Consider the following 24,527-nt stretch of genomic DNA (forward strand, 5'->3'; position numbering starts at 1 on the left):
GAGTAAGGATATGAGCATAAATATACCATATATACACATATATAAATACAGAATAAATAATAGCGATAAATAGGAATACCAGTGTATTGCACATTTGAGTGAGTCTATTGCACAGTGATTATTGCGCAGTCGAATATAAGAAAAAATATTGCAAATATTGCACAGTGAAGAAAAGCACTACAACTCAGTTGTTCCCGCCCTCCTTTGTCCTCCTGTTTCCCCTCCCTCTCTCCTCCAACGAGGAGTTAAACAGTTTGATGGCGTGTGGGACAAAGGAGTTTTTAAGTCTGTTGGTTCTTGACTTTGGGAGAAGCAACCAGTTGCTGAATAGGCTCCTCTGATTATTTATGGCCATGTGCAGAGGATGCCCAGCATTGTCCATAATGTCCAGCAGTTTCATTAGTGTCCTTTTCTCTGCCACTGTCACCAGAGTGTCCAGCTTCATGCCGACCACAGAGCCAGCCTTCCTGATTAGTTTTTCCAGCCTGAATGAGTCCTTCTTTGCTGTGCTGCTCCTCCAGCACACCACAGCATAGAAAAGTACTCCAGCAACCACCGACTGGTAAAACATCCTCAGGAGCTTCATGTAGATGTTGAAAGACCTCAGCCTCCTGAGGAAGTACAGTCGGCTTTGGGCTTTTTTATACAGGTGCTCTGTGTTGCATGACCAGTCCAGTTTGTTGTCCACCCACAGCCCGAGGTACTTGTACGTGTTGACCACCTCCTCTCCCTCTATCTGAAATGGCATTGGACCTGGTCTGTACCTCCCACAACCAGTTCCTTGGTCTTTGAGGTGTGATTCAGGATGTCTTCTAGATGGCGCGCACTCCCCCCAGTTGCAGGTGCAGCTTTGTGTGAGTCCGTGTGACAATGTTCCTCACCAGACTCCTGTACTCCTCTTCCTGATCATAACAGATACACCCCATGATGGCTGTGTCGTCTGCAAACTTCTGAATATGGCATAATTCAGAGTTATAGCAGAAGTCAGAGGTGTACAGAGTAAAGAGAAGAGGGACAGCACAGTTCCCTGTGGTGCTCCTGTGCTGCTGACCAGTGTCAGACGTGATGTCCTTCAGCCTGACGTTCTGTGGTCTGTCAGTGAGGTAGTCGGAGATCTAGTTTTTCCAGAAGCAGACCGGGCCGGATTGTATTAAAGGCACTCAAAAAGTCCAGAAACGGGATCCTGACCGTGGCTTTCCCCTTGTCCAGGTGTGTGTGCGCTCTTTGTAGGAAGTACAGAATGGCATCCTCCTCTCCGACATCCGCCTTGTAGGCGAACTGTACTGGGTCCTGGCATGTTGTACCTGTGGTTGGAGGAGGTTGAGGAGGAGCCGCTCCAGAGTTGTCATAAGATGTGACGTGAGTGCCACCGGTCATTCAGCTCATTGGGTCGGTTCTTTTTGGGGACTGGGATGATGTAGGATGTCTTCCAGATGGCGGGCACTCTCCCCAGTCACAGGTTGAGGTTGAAGACTTGTTGTAGCGGCTCCCCGTCACCTTTAAGGTTCTTGTTTCACCAGGGAGTCAAACTACTGTGCTTTCTTTTTCAAATGAAAAGCAAATTTCCTAAAGCTTGTATTTAGATTTGTTATTTGAACTGGAGCTCAACCGCAAATCCCAAAGTCAGGGGAAAAATTACAGAGACTTTTTGCTTTTAGATATCTATTGCTGTCACAGTTTATCATACAACATCAGTTACCTCTACTGGAAGAAGAAAGCTTCATAATGGGGAAATCCACATGTTTTATCTCTTTTTGCAACATTTTTTCTTTTTGCTGAGATTTTCTTAAAATGCAGTGCATTTGACCTGTCACAGTCACTGTAAATTGCACTGGTTTTCTTCATTCCCATCCAAAACTCAAGCAGAAGACCACAACCAAACATCGTTTTCTTTTAAAGAGTCCAGAAGGTGACTATATACAGTACTACAAGATAACTACAGGCTTATTTAAAAAAGAAACAAAAACCCCAGATCATATTACACACTGTTATACAATGAAAAATGCAGTAAAGATTATTGTGTACACAATTTGGATGTCAACATCTAATGAATGTGTGAATTTTTTTTTTTCGCTGGATTGGAAAAAATATAACCTGCTGCTTGACACTGGAGTAAAGACATTCATCTCGGTTGTTCCTCTGTCTCGTTGAACTGTTGGGTAGGTTAATGCTTAAAGCAGTGTAGTGGAGGTTGTCTGCATCATGGTGTAACTGACCGGGACTTGACCCACTGTTCTTAAGATAGACAATTGGTACATTTTTTTTTTCCACCTTTAAATTCAGAAAAGACCAAAGTTATTCTTATCATAAAAATCTCATACATATTCTGTTTAACCAACTCTAAATGGCATTACTAATACCTAACACAGGTCCTAGTTTGGATTTGGGCGACCTCTACTTTTAAGATTAGGCGACAAACTTTCCTTTTTGGTCAAGTTTAGAGTTATACACGGATCAGGTGACACCAAACCATCTCTTACTCATGCTTCTATTTTCATTCCCATGTGGTAATTCACCACTACAGCATGTCATAGTTTGTATGTTGACATCGTCTCTCTGTGCTCTTCCATTTTCTCTTCTCTAGCCCCTCGTTTCCAAAGCCTTCCTCAGCTTGGTTCTGCTGGAGATTTCTTCCTTTTAAAAGTGAGTATTGCTGCTCATTGGGGATTATTGTTGGGATACTCTCGATTAAAGCTAGATCTTTACATTTTAAATAACCAATATCCATCCAGTATCCAACACTCATTTGTACAGATTTAATTATTTTAAAACATCGATTCAAAAAGGTGCTGAAAACCTTGCTCAGACATATTGGTTATACTGATATAATAGCATCTGCTGCAGATTTGGTATCTGCACACCCCCAATGTGAATCTCGCATCCCAAAGATGCTCAGTGGAACTGAAACCTGGTGACTGTGGAGGCCATGTGAGTACAGTATGATGTTTACATGATTCAAGTACTTTACAAATACAGTGTATTCGTCCTTCACATGATTGATGCCAAACCTGTCACAGTTTCAAGAATTAATGATGTGTAGGACTGAAGGCAGACAGAAAGCTAATCTTTTATTAGGTTGCAAACAGAATTACAAAATAGAAAAAAGCAGAAATCCAAAAATCATTTTAGAGATCCTCAGAAACCAGAGAGAGCAGAGGGTGGAGATAGACAGCCACAGAGACAAAGAACAAAGGTGTCACGGTCTGGGTCAGTGGCCGTGTGAGGAGTCGAAAGGAGGACTCAAATGCAGTACTTATTTAGACGTGAGGGCGATTTATTAACAATACCAAACATATGGTGGAGATGGCAAAACAGAACTAAGGATGACTAAACTGGGAGAAACTACACCAAGGAGTAGCAAACCTGAACATGAAGGGAGAACAGCAGGGAGCGCACGCAGGGGATTTCACAGAGTATGAACACAGACGACGCGACGAGGAACAGAGGAAAACACACACTATAAGTACACAGAGAGACACTGGGAAATCACACACAGGTGGGGGACACAGCTGGACCTGATTAACCTGACGAGACAGGGGGGCACTAACACCAGGGACCAATAGAGGGAGCACAAACCCAGAACCCAGTATCTAAAATCCCAAAACACAAACCATCCCAAAGCAGCCATGAATAATAATGAAAGTAATAACAATAAAGAACACAAACACAAAGTCACTGAGTCATGGCCGCAGGACCATGACAAAAGGGAAGACAGGATTATAAATACTAACTGGGAATGTTAAACTGGTCAGAAATAACATGCAGGTGAAAGTCATTATAAACGGGAACACTTGGGAGACTAATACCCACAATAATATTTTACATTTTTAAACAAAAACTTAGCCTCATCATTTGAATACAGTAAATACCGCCACAAAAACCTAATCATATCACAAGCATACAACAATAAAATATGGAAGTAACCAATATTAAACTCACCAAAATTAAGAATCAAAACTTCAAATGATAAAAAATAGTCAACACAACAACAACTTCAAAGAGACAACTAAAAATTACAGAACCTCAAAAATACATCAAACCCAAAATCCAAAACAAATTATCTACTGGAATTACATTTAGAGGAATTTCAAACATATGCAAGTGATCAAATTCTGTTAGCAGTTAAATCAGTTAGAAAGGTAATACTAAGAATCATCTTGTCTCTTATGTTTACTTTATACCGGAGTACACACATGTATCCTGGGTGTTGCTCGTCTGTCTTCTTGCTCCTTTCGTCCTAATTTTTCTCAAAGCAGCATAATGAAGGTTGTCCTCTTGGGTGCTCTAGACACCAAAAGAATCAAGATAACAATTCAACAAGAAATCTAATTTTCTAAAAACACATGAACTTCCACACTTTAAAACTCACCTCTAAATTTACAGAATCATTTGTGTTTGAGTCTGCTGAGAAAAAAAGCAAATGATTTAAACTTAAATGCCACTATTTTTAAACACAACAGTAAAATAAGATAAGATAAGACCTCTGGATTGGCAGTTGTTCCTCTTTTTCATCTTATACACTAAAAAAGTTGATGAGACGCTGATGATGGTGGTGAGTGTTAAAGCTGCGCTTAAGAAATACATCAGGGCAGCAGAATCTCGCCGAATTGTAAATCCTAGAAATGACAGAGCTTTTTAGCTTTTCATCTTCAGTTCATCAAATATGATCTGCTCCTATTTATAATACCATGTGAGTCACCTCTGCTAAAAAAGTGACTTACCCCCAAAGTCCAGCTTGGTCCCGTTTCCAAACAGTATGTGTCCACATGAGGCGACAGCACAGTAGTAGATCCCAGTCTGAGACACATTCAGGCTCTCCATTCTCAAGTTATAGACACAGGTGTGTGTTCTTTTGTTAGCTTTCCTCTCACACTGATCATTCCTGACTCCATGGGTGTAAATGAGTCCTGGCTGAGAGTCTTCAGAGTCTTTGAACCAGTAAACACTGTGTTCTCCATCACAGCTCAGCATAGTGTGAACCATACAGTGCAGACTTACAGAGCCTCCTGGCTGGATGGTCTCAGATGCTGACTGATGAACTAAAGCTTGTACGTTTAAATCTGAATCATTGACACTGACAATAATGGTCTCTAAGAACATTAATGTGTAGAAATAGGAAAATATACAGTAGTAAGTTGCTGAGTCTGAAACACTTAAGTCTGAGATAATCAAGTTTTTTTTTCCTTTTTCATTATCTAGTCTGAAGCGTGTAGTATTGTTGAATGGACCATGAAATTGAACAAAATTGTCTTCTGACTTATCTAAAGTAGAAATGGGTTTTGGTTTCTCTCCTAAAGTTTGTTTGTACCAGTAAAAAACTGCAGCAACATTATGTTCATAGTAACAATGTAAAGTCACTCTGTCTCCAGATTTAGCTGATATAAAACGTGCTTCTTCATGAACAGAGGATAAACGCAGGTTGTTCTTCTGAGCTGTGGGGAAATGAAAGACAAAGCAAATACACATTGTGGAACATGGCAGCCGAGAAAAAATACCTTAAAAGAATTAGACTGTGGTTAAACACAAACTTACCAATTACACCCAAGAACAAACACATCAGGTAGAAGACAATGTGTGCAGATGCCATTGTTCCAAACAGTCGTACTGAATAAAAGAATGGCGACTCTTCACTTTTAAGAGTGATGATTAGATTTCACTGGCCAATCAGAAGCTACACAGTACATGGAAAACTAGATCACATGATCAATGACATCTGTAGTGTTAAACTTAGTAGCTGAGATGATGTCAACTCACTAAATGTCCTGTAGACAATGTGTTTGTGTGGGGCAGTGTGAGACACATAGTTAATCATTTTGAAATATTTCATGTATATAAAAATGGTGAATTAACTACACAACCACACAAAATACGCCACTATCTTTTTTAATGGTTTTCATGTTAAAAACATTGTAGGATATTTTTGTTATCTTTTTGAATTTGTGTTTAGGATTTTCTGTCATTTGAAGTTGTGACTCTTGTTTGTGTCAGGTTGAGTTTTGGATATCCATTTTATTCCTTTGTTATTTAATTGTAACTTTCCATCCATCCATTCATTTTCATCCATTTATCTTTGACTGGGTCGTGGGGGCAGAAGCCTAAGAAGAGAAACCCAGACCTCACTCTCCCCGGCCACCTCCTCCAGCCTGAACCGGGAAATACCAAGAGACATAATATCTCAAGCATGTCCTGGTCTCCTCCCAGTGGTAGGTGCTGGGAACACCTCACCCATAAACCAACCATAAGTGAGGGTAGGGACATAGAACGACCAGTAAACTGAGCCACCATACCAATCCATCTGTCGATCTCCTGCTCCCTTCTCCCATAATGCTGTCAAAGCTCTGTTGGATTCTGGAGTTGATGATCTCTTGTGCAGAGGCTTCTGCCAGGCATTATACATTTCGGTGCACCAGGTCTGTCCAGCAGCCTTCCCCGCCACCTGATCCAACTCACCACCAGTTGGTGATCAGTTGACAGCTCAGCACCTCTCTTGACCGTAATCATAACTATAATATTTTTAGGTCTTTCCTTTTCCTATATTTACTGTTTTCTAGCAATGACGCCTAGGTTTTTTTTGTTATCTTGTGTTTGGGCAGTTTGCACTTTACCATCACGATCCCGTCCTTTAGTGCAACACAAATAAAAGTAAAGTTCATATCCATGCTGTACACTGCACCACAATTTTCCAGACAGACTAACAATTCCAAGAAATTGAAGTATTGAACGACATAATTTTAATGGAGTGGGTTTTTTTATTCATGGAAACCAGCTGCATCGAAACCTTACATCATACATCTAAATGCACCGCGTCAGATGCAGTGGCGTAAGGCATGCCACCACTGGATGCCAGAGGAGTGGAGACGTCTTCTCTGCAGGAACAGATGACACTTCTCCGTCGGACAATCTTATGGTAAAGTCTGGACTTCCCAGGTGTGAGGAGAACAGTACTTGCCTGACTGCCCTCTACCAAGTGTAAAGTTTAGTGGAGGGGGATTATGATGTGGGGTTGCTTTTCAGGATCTCAACACAGCCTCAGTGATAGAACTGTTAATGCTTCAGCACACCAAGACAAGTTGGACAATTTCATGCTTCCACCTTTGTGGGAACAGTTTAGGATGGTGATCATTAATCACAGTGCAGATAAATGAGATTTTTTTGCCTCATGGGATCTGTACACGTTTTAGTGTTTAATTTATCTCTCATAATAATTTATGCCATGTATACACCACAGAGAGCCTTGGTTCCCAACCAGCTTACTCTGCCAAAATCCCCCAAAATTACACAACGTAATCAGCCACACTCTTCTGCTCTTGTTGCAAATCTCCCAAAGTGTAACTGAGGGTTGGCTCTTGGTCTCTGGTTTCTACATTTCTTTCTTTTCCTTCACTTTCCAATTCATAGTTGCAGAGAATATCCCAACTGCCATTGGCTGAAAGGAGGGTTACACCCTGAACAGGTTGCCATTTTTCCGCCAGGTTAACACAGAGCCATTTTTGGACACTGAATAATTGTTACAGTCTCGCTGAGGCAGACTGTATGGAGTGAGGAGTGGACCCAAAATGCATACACAAATGAGCATGAAACAAAACTTGATATAAACAAAAAGTGAGCTGTTTATTGAGGGCTGGCAAAAAAACTACAAACAAAGAGGGCAAGGGAAAAACTGAAACCTAAACTGGGTGAACTAAAGCACAACATAAAAGACCCTGATAAGAACACAGATAATCTTGGACATGAATACCTGAGCCGTGGAACATGGAAACCTTGAAGCATGGCATAGAAAACAAGACAACCTGACATAGACTGAATGAGAAAACACAGACTAAATACACACAGCAGACTAATGAGGGAAGTGGGAACACAGTGGGGAAACAGCATAAACAAATAACCATAACAATGCCACAGGGGAAGTGTAAAACTAAACACAATGAACACAGGAACTCTTCAAAATAAAACAGGAAACGTAATGAAAAGCAGACATGACAACATGAACTTGATAACAAAAGTGATACAGACATGAAACACATAAAGGACAATGGAGATGTAACACTGGGGTTGAAAACATAAAGGGAATCTAATAAACAAATAAACTTAGTGCACCTAAATAACTTAAACATCAACATCCAAATAAAGTAAAACATAAAACTCTGGGTCAACAGACCCAGGAACGTGACAATGATGTCCATCTCTGAGTGGCAGGCAACGTAGGACGTAAATGAAGGACTCATCAAGTGTCCGGCAGCCTCGCCTCGCCTCGCCTCTGTCAGTGCGCCCCAGGGCAGCTGTGGCTAGAATGTAGCTTGCCATTGCCAGTGTGTGAATGTGTGTGTGAATGACTGAATGTAGTGTAAAGCGCTTTGGGGTCCTTAGGGACTGAGTAAAGCGCTATACAAATGCAGGCCATTTACCATTTACCATCAAGCATTAAGTGAACTCAAAAAGGCAGCTTTAATACTGAACACTTTCCAAAAAACAGAAAAATACAAAACTCAGATAAACCAGGAGGGAGTCACATATTCACAATATAGGAACGAGGTGGGATACATAAGGCTGGAGACTGAAGTGGGGACTACGTGGACTGGTGGTAGTGCAGGTGAGCGGGGAGGCTGAGGCCCAGAAAAATGAACTGAGGTAAAATAGAAAGTTAGGCAGATTGATGCACAGAAAATTTCAGGCTGGGAATGGTTGGGCAGTGAGCATCAAGAACTGGCAGGAAGCAGAAGAGAAGGTGATCCGTGAATGTCCTGCTAATCAAAGTAGCACAAAAACAATGGTTGATGTGTTACCACCTGAGACTGAGACAATAATCTGACACTCAAGAGCTGTCACACTACTACTTAAATAGAAGAGGTAAGAGAGAGGGAAGGACCTGTCCTGGCCAACTTAGTCTTTCTGTGCTCTTCCATTTTCTCCTCTATAGCTCCATTTTTCCAAAGCCTTCCCCAGGTTGGTTCTGCTGGAGATTTCTTCCTTTTAAAAGTGAGTATTGCTGCTCATTGGGGATTATTGTTGGGATACTCTCTATTAAAGCAGGATCTTTACATTTTAAAGCACCTTGAGTTGATTGTTGGATTGAATTGGCAATATTTACATAAAACTGAATTGACATTGAATTTCATTCTGTGTATCAGTATCCAACACTGATTTGAACTGCTTTAACTGTTCAAAACATCGATTCAACAAGGTGCTGAAAACCTTGCTCAGACATATTGGTCCATACTGATATGATAGCATCTGCTGTATATTTGGAATCTGCACATCCCCAATGTGAATCTCCCATTCCACCACATCCTAAAGATGCTCTTTGGGATTGGAATCTGATGACTGTGGAGGCCATTTGAGTACAGTTTTATGTTTCCATGTTTCAAGTACTTTACAAATACAGTGTGTTTATCCTTCATGTGAATGATGCCAAGCTTGCCACAGTTTGAAGAATTAATGATGAAAGTGTAGGACTGAAAGCAGACAGAAAGCTAATCTTTTATTAGGTTGCAAACAGAATTACAAAATAGAAAAAAATCATTTTAGAGATCCTCAGAAACCAGAGGGAGCAGAGGTTGGAGATATACAACCACAGAGACGAAGAAGAAAGGGAAGACAGGACTATAAATGCTAACTGGGAATGTTAAACTGATCAGAAATAACACACAGGAGAAAGTCATTATAAACGGGAACACTTGGGATACTACTACCCACAATAATATTTTACATTTTTACACAAAAACTTAGCCTCATCATTTGAATACAGTAAATACCACCACAAAAACCTAATCATATCACAAGCATACAACAATAAAATATGGAAGTAACCAATATTAAACTCACCAAAATTAAGAATCAAAACTTCAAATGATAAAAAATAGTCAACACAACAACAACTTCAAAGAGACAACTAAAAATTACAGAACCTCAAAAATACATCAAACCCAAAATCCAAAACAAATTATCTACTGGAATTACATTTAGAGGAATTTCAAACATATGCAAGTGATCAAATTCTGTTAGCAGTTAAATCAGTTAGAAAGGTAATACTAAGAATCATCTTGTCTCTTATGTTTACTTTATACCGGAGTACACACATTTGGAGTACACACATGTATCCTGGGTGTTGCTCGTCTGTCTTCTTGCTCCTTTCGTCCTAATTTTTCTCAAAGCAGCATAATGAAGGTTGTCCTCTTGGGTGCTCTAGACACCAAAAGAATCAAGATAACAATTCAACAAGAAATCTAATTTTCTAAAAACACATGAACTTCCACACTTTAAAACTCACCTCTAAATTTACAGAATCATTTGTGTTTGAGTCTGCTGAGAAAAAAAGCAAATGATTTAAACTTAAATGCCACTATTTTTAAACACAACAGTAAAATATGAACGAAAATTCTAACCTTTAAATTGGCAATTGTTACTTCTTTTCATCTTATACACTAAAAAAGTTGATAACACACTGATGATGGTGGTGAGTGTTAAAGCTGCGCTTAAGAAATACATCAGGGCAGCAGAATCTCGCCGAATTGTAAATCCTAGAAATGACAGAGCTTTTTAGCTTTTCATCTTCAGTTCATCAAATATGATCTGCTCCTATTTATAATACCATGTGAGTCACCTCTGCTAAAAAAGTGACTTACCCCCAAATTCCAGCTTGGTCCCATTTCCAAACAGTATGAGTCCACATGAGGCAACAGCACAGTAGTAGATCCCAGCGTGAGACACATTCAGGCTCTCCATTCTCAAGTTATAGACACAGGTGTGTGTTCTTTTCTTGCCTTTCCTTCCACACTGATCATTCCTGACTCCATGGGTGTAAATGAGTCCTGGTTGAGAATCTTCAGAGTCTTTGAACCAGTAAACACTGTGTTTTCCATCACAGCTCAGCATAGTGTGCACCATACAGTGCAGACTTACAGAGCCTCCTGGCTGGATGGTCTCAGATGCTGACTGATGAACTAAAGCTTGTACGTTTAAATCTGAATCATTGACACTGACAATAATGGTCTCTAAGAACATTAATGTGTAGAAATAGGAAAATATACAGTAGTAAGTTGCTGAGTCTGAAACACTTAAGTCTGAGATAATCAAGTGGTTTTTTTCCTTTTTCATTATCTAGTCTGAAGCGTGCACTATTCTTGAATGGATCATGAAATTTTACTAAATAGTGTTCTGATATATAGAAGTTAGAAATGAGTTTTGGTTTCTCTCCTAAAGTTTGTTTATACCAGTAAAAACGTGCAGAAACACTGTGTTCATAGTAACAATGTAAAGTCACGCTATCTCCAGATTTAGCTGATATAAAACGTGCTTCTTCATGAACAGAGGAGGATAAATGCAGGTTGTTCTTCTGAGCTGTGGTGAAATGAAAGACAAAGCAAATACACATTGTGGAACATGGCAGCTGAGAAAAAAGACCTTAAAAGAATTAGACTGTGGTTAAACACAAACTTACCAATTACACCCAAGAACAAACACATCAGGTAGAAGACAATGTGTGCAGATGCCATTGTTCCAACAGTCGTACTGAATAAAAGAATGGCGACTCTTCACTTTTAAGAGTGATGATTAGATTTCACTGGCCAATCAGAAGTTACCCAGTATATGGAAAACTAGATCACATGATCATTGACGTCTGTAGTGTTAAACGTAGTAGCTGAGAAAAGAAAATAGAAGGACAACATGGTTTAGATCACAGATCAGTGGTGAGATATATTAGATGTTAACTCATTAAATATCATATATATATATATATATATATATATATATATATATATATATATATAATTTTTTGTTATCTAAAGTTTGTGTTTGTGAATTTGTTTTTAGGATTTTCTGTCATTTGAAGTTTTTACTCCTTTTTTTGTCAGGTTGAGTTTTGGATACCTGTTTTTATTCCCTTGTTGTTTTTCTGTAAGTTTGGTAACTGCAATACTATCAGGCCTCTGTCTATATTTACTGTCTTTTTAGTAATTAGACCTAGTTTTGGTGTAATTTTGTGCTCGGGAAGTTTGCACTTTACCATCGTGCTCTTGTCCGTTTGTGCAATACAAGTAAAAGTAATACCCATATTCATGTTGTAGACTGTTCTCTATGTTCTTCCTCTGACACATTAATTGAAATCAGCTGATTAAAGTGCAAATACAACTTGGTATTTGGAGGTGAAGGTGGAGAGTGTAAATAAAGACTCTTTATTGTTCCCAACCCAGAGCCTGCGCGTGAGTCCGTTCAGTCTCGTTGTGACACTAACAATTGAACTACTGAACTACTGTTTCAAGTAATGGGTTCCATGCCTAAGCAGCTGCATCAAAGCCTTATATAACCTATTTCACTCCAACGTGTTGGATGCAGTGGCATAAGGCACTGTGTAGTGGAGTGGGATTATGATGTGGGGTTGTTTTTTCAGGAGCTCAGCACAACCCCAGTGATAGAACTGTTAATGCTTCAGCACACCAAGACATGCTGGACAATTTCATGCTTCCAACTTTGTGGGAACAGTTTAAGGATGGTGATCAGTAATCACAGTGCAGATAAATCAGAAGAATGTTTGCATCATGGGATTTGTACAGGTTTTAGTGGTTAATTTATCTCTCATATGAGGATTTATGCCACGTATACACCACAAAGAGCCTTGTCTTCCCAACCTGCGTACTCCAGAATGTAATCAGCCACACTTATCTGCTCTTGTTGCTAACTGAACAAACAAGCTGTTGTTGCAGCCATATGGTGCAGCATTGGGTTAATTTACTTATCAAAGACACTTTTAAAATCACTGGTAAACTCAGCACAACACAAATCCTTGCTGCAGTTGAGAATGGCCTAAGCCCATCTGAGAGTCCTTCCTCTGAGGAGGTGAACAAGGTAAGAAATCTTTGATTCATCTGCTGAGTAAGTGAGACAAATGATTCTAAACACTAGTGAGCACTGTGTGAGAAAACACACAGTGGTTTTTATCTAACTTGCTGTTGAAGGCTTGAGGAATTAGAAGAGCTGTCTCCAGAAGCACTTCTGTGATATTTTAGAGAGGGAAAACGTGGAGGAGAGAAAGAAAGAAAACGGCATGTCAATCCTAAATATACAGGCAATAAATAGAAGAAGAAAGCATACAATAATGAGACAATCACAAGACACACTTTCTACCTTTCTTTCTTTCCCTTCGTTTGTTCTTTATTTTCTAATGCTTGTCCAATTCATGGTTGCAGAGCATATCCCGACTGCCATAGGGTGAAATTAGGGGTACACCCTGAACAGGTGGCCATTTTGCCGCCAGGTTAACACAGACAAAAAGACATCATTCACACTTTAACTGTCCAGAAACAGCTGAGTGGTAGGAAACAAATGCAGACTCATTAAGCATTACAGGGAGTGCAGAATTATTAGGCAAGTTGTATTTTTGAGGAATAATTTTATTATTGAACAACAACCATGTTCTCAATGAACCCAAAAAACTCATTAATATCAAAGCTGAATGTTTTTGGAAGTAGTTTTTAGTTTGTTTTTAGTTTTAGCTATTTTAGGGGGATATCTGTGTGTGCAGGTGACTATTACTGTGCATAATTATTAGGCAACTTAACAAAAAACAAATATATACCCATTTCAATTATTTATTTTTACCAGTGAAACCAATATAACATCTCCACATTCACAAATATACATTTCTGACATTCAAAAACAAAACAAAAACAAATCAGCGACCAATATAGCCACCTTTCTTTGCAAGGACACTCAAAAGCCTGCCATCCATGGATTCTGTCAGTGTTTTGATCTGTTCACCATCAACATTGCGTGCAGCAGCAACCACAGCCTCCCAGACACTGTTCAGAGAGGTGTACTGTTTTCCCTCCTTGTAAATCTCACATTTGATGATGGACCACAGGTTCTCAATGGGGTTCAGATCAGGTGAACAAGGTGGCCATGTCATTAGTTTTTCTTCTTTTATACCCTTTCTTGCCAGCCACGCTGTGGAGTACTTGGACGCGTGTGATGGAGCATTGTCCTGCATGAAAATCATGTTTTTGTTGAAGGATGCAGACTTCTTCCTGTACCACTGCTTGAAGAAGGTGTCTTCCAGAAACTGGCAGTAGGACTGGGAGTTGAGCTTGACTCCATCCTCAACCCGAAAAGGCCCCACAAGCTCATCTTTGATGATACCAGCCCAAACCAGTACTCCACCTCCACCTTGCTGGCGTCTGAGTCAGACTGGAGCTCTCTGCCCTTTACCAATCCAGCCACGGGCCCATCCATCTGGCCCATCAAGACTCACTCTCATTTCATCAGTCCATAAAACCTTAGAAAAACAGTCTTGAGATATTTCTTGGCCCAGTCTTGACGTTTCAGCTTGTGTGTCTTGTTCAGTGGTGGTCGTCTTTCAGCCTTTCTTACCTTGGCCATGTCTCTGAGTATTGCACACTTTGTGCTTTTGGGCACTCCAGTGATGTTGCAGCTCTGAAATATGGCCAAACTGGTGGCAAGTGGCATCTTGGCAGCTGCACGCTTGACTTTTCTCAGTTCATGGGCAGTTATTTTGCACCTTGGTTTTTCCACACGCTTCTTGCGACCCTGTTGACTATTTTGAATGAAACGCTTGATTGTTCGATGATCACGCTTCAGAAGCGTTGCAGTTTTGAGACTGCTGCATCCCTCTGCAAGATATCTCACTATTTTTGACTTTTCTGAGCCTGTCAAGTCCTTCTTTTGACCCATTTTGCCAAAGGAAAGGACGTTGCCTAATAATTATGCACACCTGATATAGGGTGTTGATGTCATTAGACCACACCCCTTCTCATTACAGAGATGCACATCACCTAATATGCTTAATTGGTAGTAGGCTTTCGAGCCTATACAGCTTGGAGTAAGACAACATGCATGAAGAGGATGATGTGGACAAAATACTAATTTGCCTAATAATTCTGCACTCCCTGTAAGTGAACTCAAAAAGGCAATTTTAATACTGAATACTTGAAGAATCAGGCCTGGTTGAAGATCTGGTTTTCTTTATTCACATCCAAAACTTGCTTAGAAGACCACAACCACACATCATTTTCTTTAAATGAGTTCAACAATATTGATTACAAAATAGAAAGAGGTGACTATAATATATATAATACAACATAACTACAGGTTTATTTAAAAAAAGAAACACAAAAGCCCCAGATCACATTACATTGCACACAATTTGGATGTCAACATCTAATGAATGTATGTGTCACGGCTGCAGTAGCAGACATGTAGAATGATGAGGGAAGGCCCCAAGTGCAGGAACTGATAACTGGCATACACTGAGTGAGCTTTATTTTCAGTGTGGATGAAGTACAAAGAAAAGTAGAGAATGGCAGTGACTTAAACTACGAAAAACCTAAACTGGGAAAGCTAACAAGAAACATGTAACCTGAGACAAAGAACTAGAAAAAACCTAACCCACAGAGGGAACAACGCAAATGAACAGAGAGGATGACAAGCAGACAAACCAGCAACAGAGGACTACACAGGGCTTAAATACATGGGCAGGAAAACAAGAGGATGGGGAACAGGTGGGAAAACACTCAAGTCTAAAAAAAACATGTAACTACGTGGAGATCTGGAAGGCTGCTCCAAAAATGATCAGATTATATTTGAAATATTTGTTCTATTCTCTTCCAAACACCAGCTGTGTATTGTAGGTTTTGAATGTTTACTAAAATAAAAATAAAAGCATCCTAACCTAACATCTCACTTGTTTGTCTTTATCCAGGCATACATGTGTACTATGTTTATTAAGAACAGTGTTGGGAAGGTTACTTTTACAATGTATTCCACTACAGATTACAGAATACATGCCCCAAAATGTATTTTGTAACGTATTCCGTTACGTTACTCAATGAGAGTAACGTATTCTGATTACTTAATATATTATCATGCTTTTTACAACTACATGAATGTACTATTGCTGTGTAATTTATTACTATTACTGAAGATTACTCGCCATACCAATAACAACTGGATTTTTAAATCTTAATATAAAATGAGTAACAGTAGGGTGGGCATTAGGTAAGGCTGCACTTTTTGCAGCGATCTCGTATAGAAAACTGTTTCACGCGTATATAAAACAGGTCCGCGGCTCCGAACTGTAGTAAAGGGACCTCTGGCTAATACATCGGGTTCGTGTCAGGCTCGTAGCTGAAAACTAGCTTTAGTTTGTTGTCTGGGTCAACTTTGCTAGCGAGAGACAGAGAGAGGAGTTGAAAGGCTGCTCCAACTTATTGCTTCGGAGGAAAACACGAACACAGTGTACAGTCGAGTCTTAATAGCTTTTACTTACAACTGGGCCTATGAGGCATTCTTTAGGGCTATGCCTGTAACACTCTGCATATTGCCTCCATATTAATACATTTTTGAACAATATTTTTTAAAAGTATTTCGTCACGTCATTATGCGGGCCGCAAGTAGGGGTGACATGGGCCGCATTAGAGCCTCTTAATGCCTGTTTTGTTTGGGTTTCCACCGGCGTGGAATTACCAAAAATAGAGAGGACATAGCCTAACACATGAAAGATCCGCGAAGATGCAGACTTGACAGACTCTGGAACAGAGGAAATCTTAAGCACAGAGACAAAAGTAACTAGACGTGGAACACAGAGACGACATAAAGACAGGAACTAAGACTAAGCATACAACTCACGGAGAACAGAATTAAACTTTTACCAAGAACAAAGAGGAGGCACAGAAACAGAACAGAAACCTAGAAACCAGGAACTATAAATATATTACAAACAGAAAACCATAATCCACAGAGTATAACTTAAACCAAAAACACAAACCCCGTGACAGTGTGGATTTTTTGTCTCACTAGAGTGGAAAAATGTAACCTACTGCTTGACACTAGAGTAAACACATTCATTCTGAGTTTTCCTCTGTCTTTTCAATCTGTTGGGCAGGTTAATGCTTAAAGCAGCGTAGTGGAGGTTGTCTGCATCATGGCTACCCTGGTAAAAACAAATTTGAGAGGTAGATCAAATTACAGTTTCTGGAAAAAAATATTTCAAAGTAATATGTGCTAAAATATTTTTCAATATTACTTTAATCTGAACAGATGAAACGTACCTCTGCAGAGGTAGTTGAAAGTCTTGTTTGTTGATGGCCTGAATGTAAAATACAAAAACAGCAGTCTCACTTAAAAGTCCAAATCAGTGAATAAAAACTGTCAAATGCAGCACCTTTTTCCAGTACCTGATTTGAAGTGGTTTCTTTTGCTCATCTTGTAGAGAAGAAAAGTCAGTAAAACAACCAGGGTGGAGGTAAAAGTCAATGCTCCACTCAAGACGTACACCAAGACAAGAGATTTTGCCTCATCTGTGAGGAGCCAAGAATTCTGAGCACAGACTTCTCTATATTTTAGGTTTTCTTTTCAGATAGATAATAAAATAACAGTCACAGATATGGGTTCTATACTGCTACTTACCTCCAAACACCAGCGTGGTTCCTCCCCCAAACAGTATGTGTCCACATGAGGCAACAGCACAGTAGTAGATCCCAGCATGAGACACATTCAGGCTTTCCATTGTCAAGTTATAGACACAGGTGTGTGTTCTTCTGTTGGCTTTCCTCTCACACTGATCATTCCTGCCTCCATGGGTGTAAATGAGTCCTGGATGAGATTCTTCAGAGTCTCTGAACCAGTAAATACTGTGTTCTCCATCACAAGCCCCAGTGTATACTGTACAGTTCAGAGTCACAGAGCTTCCTGGTTGGATGGTTTCAGAAGCTGATTGTTGGACCACAGCCTTGATGTTCAAATCTGAATCTTTAACACCAACAGTAATGCTCTCTGAAAATGTTGATGTGTGTAAATAGGAACATATACAGTAGTAAGTTGCTGAGTCTGAAATGCGCACATCTGAGATTATTAAGTTGTTTTGACCTGTTTGAGTATCCAGGGTGAAGCGTGGATCACTCTTGAATTCACTGTGAAATGTGGCATTTTGTTCATATACATAGAAGGTAGAAATGAGTCTTGGTTTCTCTGCCAATGTTTGCTTATACCAGTAAAACCGTGGAGTTACACCATTTTTACTGTAACAATGCAAAGTCACGCTGTCCCCAGTTCTAACTGATATGAAACGTCTTTCTTGATGACCAGACGAGAAGAACTCCTGGTTGTTCACCTGAGCTGAAGTAAAATAAAAGACAGAGCAAATACATTTTATAGACCCTTAACAGCATGGAAATATATTCAGACTGCAGTTTCAAAACCATAAACTCACCCATTTCCCCTAAGAGCAAACATGTTAGACAAAAGACAAACTTCGTAGGTGTCATTGTCTTTAAATAATCTTGCTGAATGAAAAGAATCTCAAACCCGTCTCCACTCTTGTTGGAGAAGACTGTGTGTGATTGGCCAAGCAGAAGTGTCACAGTATGTCTTTTGTTAAGGAAAGATGATCACATGTTCAGAGCAGCCAATAGTGTTAGACTTCATGATTGAGGCAAAAAAGAAAAATGAAACTGTTTATAAATAAAGAAAACAGCACTGATCAATCAACTCTTTGTACACATTTTTCTTAAAAATTCTAAAGGCCCGTTTTTCATCTGAGTATGTGGACCAGGGATTGCCCCCATCTCTAATCCATTGATTTTCAGGCATGGAGGAACAAATGAACCGTCCATAGGAAAAAAGCAAAGAAGATATCAGACACGGTGGTTGAGCCCTGACTGACCAGTTTGAGTCTTTCCGAACTGCTGACTTAATACAAAAATATGATAGTGAGTGATTTTACCATTCACGTAGATGCTGAAAACAACAGCCTAAACACTGCATTTAATTAGCTACACTCAAAATGTAAATGAGCCCACCCACCGCTTTAATCATATTCTGCATCTTGTGCTATATGGTGTAGAAACCAAACACTTAACAGTATCCCCTGAAAAGTCAGACCATTGCTTAATAACATTGAAACTTACAAAAACAGGCTACACAGCAGTGGGGAATAACTTTCATTAGAGTAGATATATTTCTGAAAGTGCCGTAAGTAGATTTAAGGATATAATTCTTCCACTTCTTCAATGCCATGTGCCAACACAATAGAGAGCAGCTACCTAAACTTTACTCCCACAGAGGTCAGTGATGTTGTGAACAGTGCTACATTCTCTCTCCATATGACTCTGGAACTTAGAACTTCTAAGTATAATAACATCATGAGGTCATTCAACACCACTCAACCACAAACTCTAGAGAATATTTACATAACCTGAACATGAACAACAATATTTATATAACAACAGTTATCTGTTACTTATGTCTGAGGAAGACACTGCATGGTTTAGGTCAGAAAACAAGAATAACAGATGCAAGCTATCTGAAAGTGGTTGGCCACCACTGGTAACACACTATGTAATATATGCAAGTAAATGTTTTGTTAGTCTTTGGGTTTACTATGGTTTTGGTGTTTGAGTAATTGAGTTGGGCGGGGGGATTGTGGTGGCTAAACTCGAGATTCACATTTTTACATTGGGAATGACCAAGATGGACAAGATTAGAAATGAAAACATCGGCGGGACGGTTCAAATAAGTTAGACAAAACTGAGACGGCTATGTCTCAGTTTTGTCTGTCGGCTTTTGTCAAGCCGACAAGCGTGACAAAGTCAGGAAGACCTGGAAGACAATTAATCAATATGGTGAAGAAGGGATGCAGAGGGTTGGTGTGATGGATGCCAACAAATAGGAAAATGTACAAAGAACTCTATTCACTAGAAGAAAATCCTACTCACAGAAGCCCAATCATGGACAATAAAGAGTGTAAAGAATACATCAGTACAATGTCACGCCAATTCTACATCTATAGCATAATAACTAACGGTGAATTTGCAACTCACAAACATATACAAACATGGGCTTTTGGTATCTCCATAGTTCTAGTTGTGGCACAAAAGGAACCATAATTGATCTGCGACCCCTCAGAAACACTGCTTTAGGACAGGAAATAATACCTCACGTTATAGTTGACACACGTTAGACATCATAACTATTATTGATTTCCAGACAATGTGATGACAATGTGATCCTTAAAGACGTGGATTTGATTATAAGTCAATTAGACCTTTTAAATTTGACCTCAAAACCTTACAGCAATAAACCACTGTGGTATGGAGGACCACAAGAGCCGCATGCTGTCAGGATTTGTGTCGTGGATGAGAGGAGGAGGACCCAAACGCTGGACTCACAGGTAGGTAGGTGAAGGTGGGTGTTTATTGCCGATGGAATGAACAAACAGAACAGAGGTAGGAAATGGCTGGCTGGAGGCTGACTGAATGAAGAAAGGACTGAATGGCTAGCTGACTGAACGCAGGCGGAAACGACAACATAACATCAATGACACCACAAGGGCTGAAGGGAAGAGAGGGCTTAAATACATGACTAACAATGACAACGATTGGAGACAGGTGAGTGAACAGCTGAATATAATGAACTAATGATAAATGGGAAGAGGACTGAACATAATGCACACAGACCAAGGCTAACACAATAAAACAGGAAGTGGAACAGGCAGTAGATAAACAGTGAACGTGAACTGAAAATACTGGGTCAACGACCCAGAAACCCTGACACATGCATAGAAATAAAGAATTATCTGCTTAAATAATGAATTGTACAATAAATTATGCAATTGTAAACCTTACTAAAGTAATTTCTTAGTTAATAATGTAATTTAAAAACACTATTTTTAAGTCAATATTTTAAAATGACTTTTCAATCCATTAATAAATACTTCAAATCCAGCTCGCAAGAAAAATCTCATTTCAAAAATCATTTTCAATTTCCAAATTAAAAAACTGATTTTCAAAATCTTTTTAAAAACACAATTTATATAAGAGAAATAAGTAAACAGATTAAAAAATCTAAGGATTATTTCTAACGATTCCAATGGCCAATGGCGATTCCACTCCTCATTTCAAAATCCATGTTCCTTTCCTGTTAGCTCACATCTTAGCTATTATTTTAGCAAATAGACTAGTTTTGGGATTAACTATTGGATTACCTTCTGGATTAGCTTTCAGATTAGATTTTAGATTTTTTTTATCTCATTTATGAGATCCTAAAGCAATGCAAATTAGCCACACAGCGCAATGTAAGGAGCTCTGAGATTGGTTGGACAGACATAGACTTGTTGCCTGGATTTTTCTACACTGCTGTTTGTGCTCATAGCTTTGCTCTGCTAAGAAGTGCGTGTGCTTGTACAAAGGCCATTCAGCCTTGAAATGCCACTTTACACTCTACCTGACAAAGATTTAATAGAGATATGTGATTGAGATAGGTGAAGAAGGAAAGGGACCCTGCAGTGAAACAGAGAGCTAAACCTCCGAGTGCGCGCCTGTGGACTCAGCCTGACCACCTGTTGAAGCTAACGTGCTAACATGGCTAATGCTAGCATCACCGCATGTAACCCCACTCTATTAAGGGCCATTTCTCAATACTCACGTACACAACTCTGTACTCTTCATAAGTTCACACAGGAGTCCGGACTTCCTGAGAACGTAGCACGATTTTTGTACAATTTGAACACGAGTGTACTTGATGATGTCACAGGTCAGCCTAACATGACCCGGCTGGCTCGTCCCACTCAAATATCAGATCAGAATTTTACAGTAAACATATATATAAATGTTACTGTGTCAGTTTTCATTGAAAAATAATAAAGGAAAAATATTTTATGAATTACTTTACCTGTACTATAGCAAGATGTGCTCTAGTACAGAATAGGATGGTGCACATATTTTAGAAATCCAACTATAATTTTACATGCAAGCTCACTTTTTGCAGGTTAATTTGCAAGCGATATTTGTATCGATTTCATACAAATACCAGCAAGTAAGGCCCAATGTATTTTGAACAGACAAGAGCAAAGTAATGCCATAATGAGCAGTGCTAACCAAACACAGCATTTCACACTCTAAGTTTTAGGACGTTGCAACAAAGAACAAAGGGAGAGTCAGACAAACTTGCACCACAAAAATGAGCTTTGATGCTGACTGTGCTCTGCACTAAAGCACAACTTTCTTTTGTTGACTCTATTATCTTAAAATTAATGGTTTTTAGTTGTAAGATTGAATAACTCTTATTCAGTGTTCATCTTCATCTAAAGTCATAATACAAAACAAATATTGTTAACTAATATATATATATATATATATATATATATATATATATATATATTCTCCAGTGAACAGTGGACACACTCTGAAAAACAAAAAAGAAGCCTACATTTTCAAAGCTGCAGAAGGGGTGTGCAAATCAAGCAACAGGGGTTTCAATTTTTATTTTCTGACAAAATATAGACATGAAAATTCATTATATACACAGCAATGTTGAAACTAGTCCTGTAATGCCACTTTCTGCACTTTCTGTCACTATCTATCTATCAATCTATCTTCTGACAGAGAAATTGTGCACTGTTGTGGATAGAAAACAGTGTTATCACAAGGATAACATAATGTCCACCTGACACTACACTTGAGAGTCTATGTACTTTACATCTTATGGACCATGAAGATTTCGGACAAGTCCTACTGCTTCACACTGGAGTAAACACATTCGGTCTTGCTGTTCCTCTCTTTCTTTGATTTTCTGGAAATGTTAACATTTATAGAAGCATAGTGGAGGTTGTCTGTATGAGCATTCTGTCAAAAAAAGGAAATGTATATCAAAAAATGCCTTCTAATAAAAAGTGCTGTGAAAAATGTGTTTTATGTTATTTAAATTGTAAAATCGTTTAGACAGATGAAACATACCTCTACAGAGGGAGCTGAAAATCTTGCTTGAGCCTCTAAATGTGAAATACATACAATTGAAATCTGATTGAAAAGCCAAATAAATGAATACAAGCTGTTAGATGTAAGTAGCACCAATGGTCCATACCTGATTGGAAGTTTTTTCTTTTATTCATCTTGTAGAGTACGAAAGCCAGAGAAACCACCATGGTGAAGGTGAAAGCCAATGCTCCACTCAAGAAATACACCAAGAAGTGAGATTTATTCTTGTCTGTAAAGACCCAGAATTCCAGATCAAGGATTTCAGAATGTTTTTTGCACTTTTTAGAGTTTTATTAGCACAATATTGTATTTGTTGTGACAATGTTCCTTACCCTTATATTTCAGAGTAGTTCCTTCTCCGAACAGTATGTGTCCACATGAGGCAACAGCACAGTAGTAGGTTCCAGCATGAGACACATTTATGCTCTCCATAGGCAGGTTGTAAGTGCAGTTGTATGTTTGTTTGTTCTTCTCACACTGATCGTTCCTGCCTCCATGGGTGTAAAGAAGTCCTGGGTAAAAATCTCCAGAGTCTTTGAACCAGTAAACACTATGATCTTCATCACAGGTCCCAGTGTATACTGTACAGTTCAGAGTCACAGAGCCTCCTGGCTGGATGGTCTCAGATGCTGACTGCTGCACTAAAGCTTTGATGTTTAAACCTGAACCTTTTACACTGACAGTAGTGCCTTCTGCAAATTCTAGGACTAAAGAAACCCGCCTTGCGCAGTAGTAAGAACCTGAGTCTGACTTCTGCAAGTTTGTTATATACAAGTGGTTTTTCCCTATGTCTGTATCCAGGGTGAAGCGTGGATTGTTCTCGAATTCATCATGAAAAGTCCCATTTGCTTTAAAAACATACTGAGTAGAGATGGGCTTTGGTTTCTGTCCAAGACTCTGCTTGTACCAGTAGAACCTCGTTGCATCGTTGGCTTCATAGAAACATTGTAAAGTCAAGCGTTCACCAACAATAGCTGATACAAACCGTCTCTCTTGCTTATGAGTTACGGAGAAATTCTGGTGAGTCAACTGAACTGATAGGGAATGAGACAACGCAGACACAGCATTAATTTTACAGGAAACATTTCATTAACACATGTGTATAGAGGAGCAATCATAGCCACTGATAGATTAAAAAAAATCATAACTCACCTAAATTTCCAAAGATCAGACATGTCACATAGAAAACAAAGTTGGGAGGTGTCATCGTGTGCAAACCTCTGTGTTAAATGAAATGAACCTTGACTTTTTTCCACTCTTTAGAAACAAGACAGCTTTTGATTGGCCATTGCAAAGCCATGTGATCTGCCCCCAGGATGAAATGTGTCTTCTGTGCATTTAACACAGACATTTGTTGCCTTTGGTAGAATGATATAGCGACAGGTCCATAATGGTTGTGTCATGGTTTTTTTGTTTTTTTAAAAATATATTTTTAGTCTAAAACTGATCATTACATAGAGTGTAAACACAACTGACAACATACTGTGGAACTTATTCCTGTTCATCATTTACAGACTCAGTAGAGACACAGTAAGGCACCTGGCACTTGCTAGATGTTCGCATGATATCGATCTCTTTGTGACAGTATGACTGACACACTTCTCATGCTGTCCAGAGGAGGCAGACTGTAATGAGGTCTGTATACACTTTTTTGATGTTGTGAAAACTGCAAACAGATTTCAACTCACTTTCATCGTAGAAGTGAGAATAAAAGCAAATGTAACATGGTAGGTCTTTATGTTAAAAGGTAGCATGTGTTTTGTG

General features: G+C 39.2%; 3 protein-coding genes and 1 pseudogene across 4 annotated transcripts; all 4 read right to left on the reverse strand.

The window, feature by feature from the left end:
* Positions 1–3,081: 3,081 nt before the first annotated feature.
* Positions 3,082–5,594, reverse strand: LOC113011897 (uncharacterized). Its single transcript, XM_026151732.2, has 5 exons — positions 5,533–5,594; positions 4,722–5,432; positions 4,482–4,616; positions 4,370–4,401; positions 3,082–4,284 (listed from the first exon to the last, which is right to left on the reverse strand). Exons 1-5 carry the CDS (start codon positions 5,585–5,587, stop codon positions 4,171–4,173), a joined length of 1,047 nt encoding a protein of 348 aa, XP_026007517.2. The 5' UTR covers positions 5,588–5,594; the 3' UTR covers positions 3,082–4,170.
* A 3,865-nt stretch (positions 5,595–9,459) lies between these two features.
* Positions 9,460–11,625, reverse strand: LOC113011985 (uncharacterized; annotated as a pseudogene). Its single transcript, XR_013906835.1, has 3 exons — positions 10,623–11,625; positions 10,268–10,517; positions 9,460–10,182 (listed from the first exon to the last, which is right to left on the reverse strand). The product of XR_013906835.1 is annotated as an uncharacterized LOC113011985 (transcript).
* A 3,333-nt stretch (positions 11,626–14,958) lies between these two features.
* Positions 14,959–18,224, reverse strand: LOC113018510 (uncharacterized). Its single transcript, XM_026161582.2, has 5 exons — positions 18,221–18,224; positions 17,419–18,126; positions 17,187–17,309; positions 17,061–17,098; positions 14,959–16,942 (listed from the first exon to the last, which is right to left on the reverse strand). The coding sequence occupies exons 1-5, from the start codon at positions 18,222–18,224 to the stop codon at positions 16,826–16,828; spliced, it is 990 nt and encodes a 329-aa protein (XP_026017367.2). The 3' UTR covers positions 14,959–16,825.
* A 4,031-nt stretch (positions 18,225–22,255) lies between these two features.
* LOC113018499 (immunoglobulin kappa light chain-like) lies at positions 22,256–24,001 on the reverse strand. The gene is made up of 5 exons (XM_026161570.2): positions 23,916–24,001; positions 23,096–23,797; positions 22,870–22,992; positions 22,743–22,777; positions 22,256–22,631 (listed from the first exon to the last, which is right to left on the reverse strand). Exons 1-5 carry the CDS (start codon positions 23,968–23,970, stop codon positions 22,518–22,520), a joined length of 1,029 nt encoding a protein of 342 aa, XP_026017355.1. The 5' UTR covers positions 23,971–24,001; the 3' UTR covers positions 22,256–22,517.
* Positions 24,002–24,527: the final 526 nt, after the last annotated feature.

The sequence above is a fragment of the Astatotilapia calliptera genome, chromosome 3, assembly GCF_964374335.1.
Source record: "Astatotilapia calliptera chromosome 3, fAstCal68.1, whole genome shotgun sequence".
NCBI classification, from domain to species: domain Eukaryota; kingdom Metazoa; phylum Chordata; class Actinopteri; order Cichliformes; family Cichlidae; genus Astatotilapia; species Astatotilapia calliptera.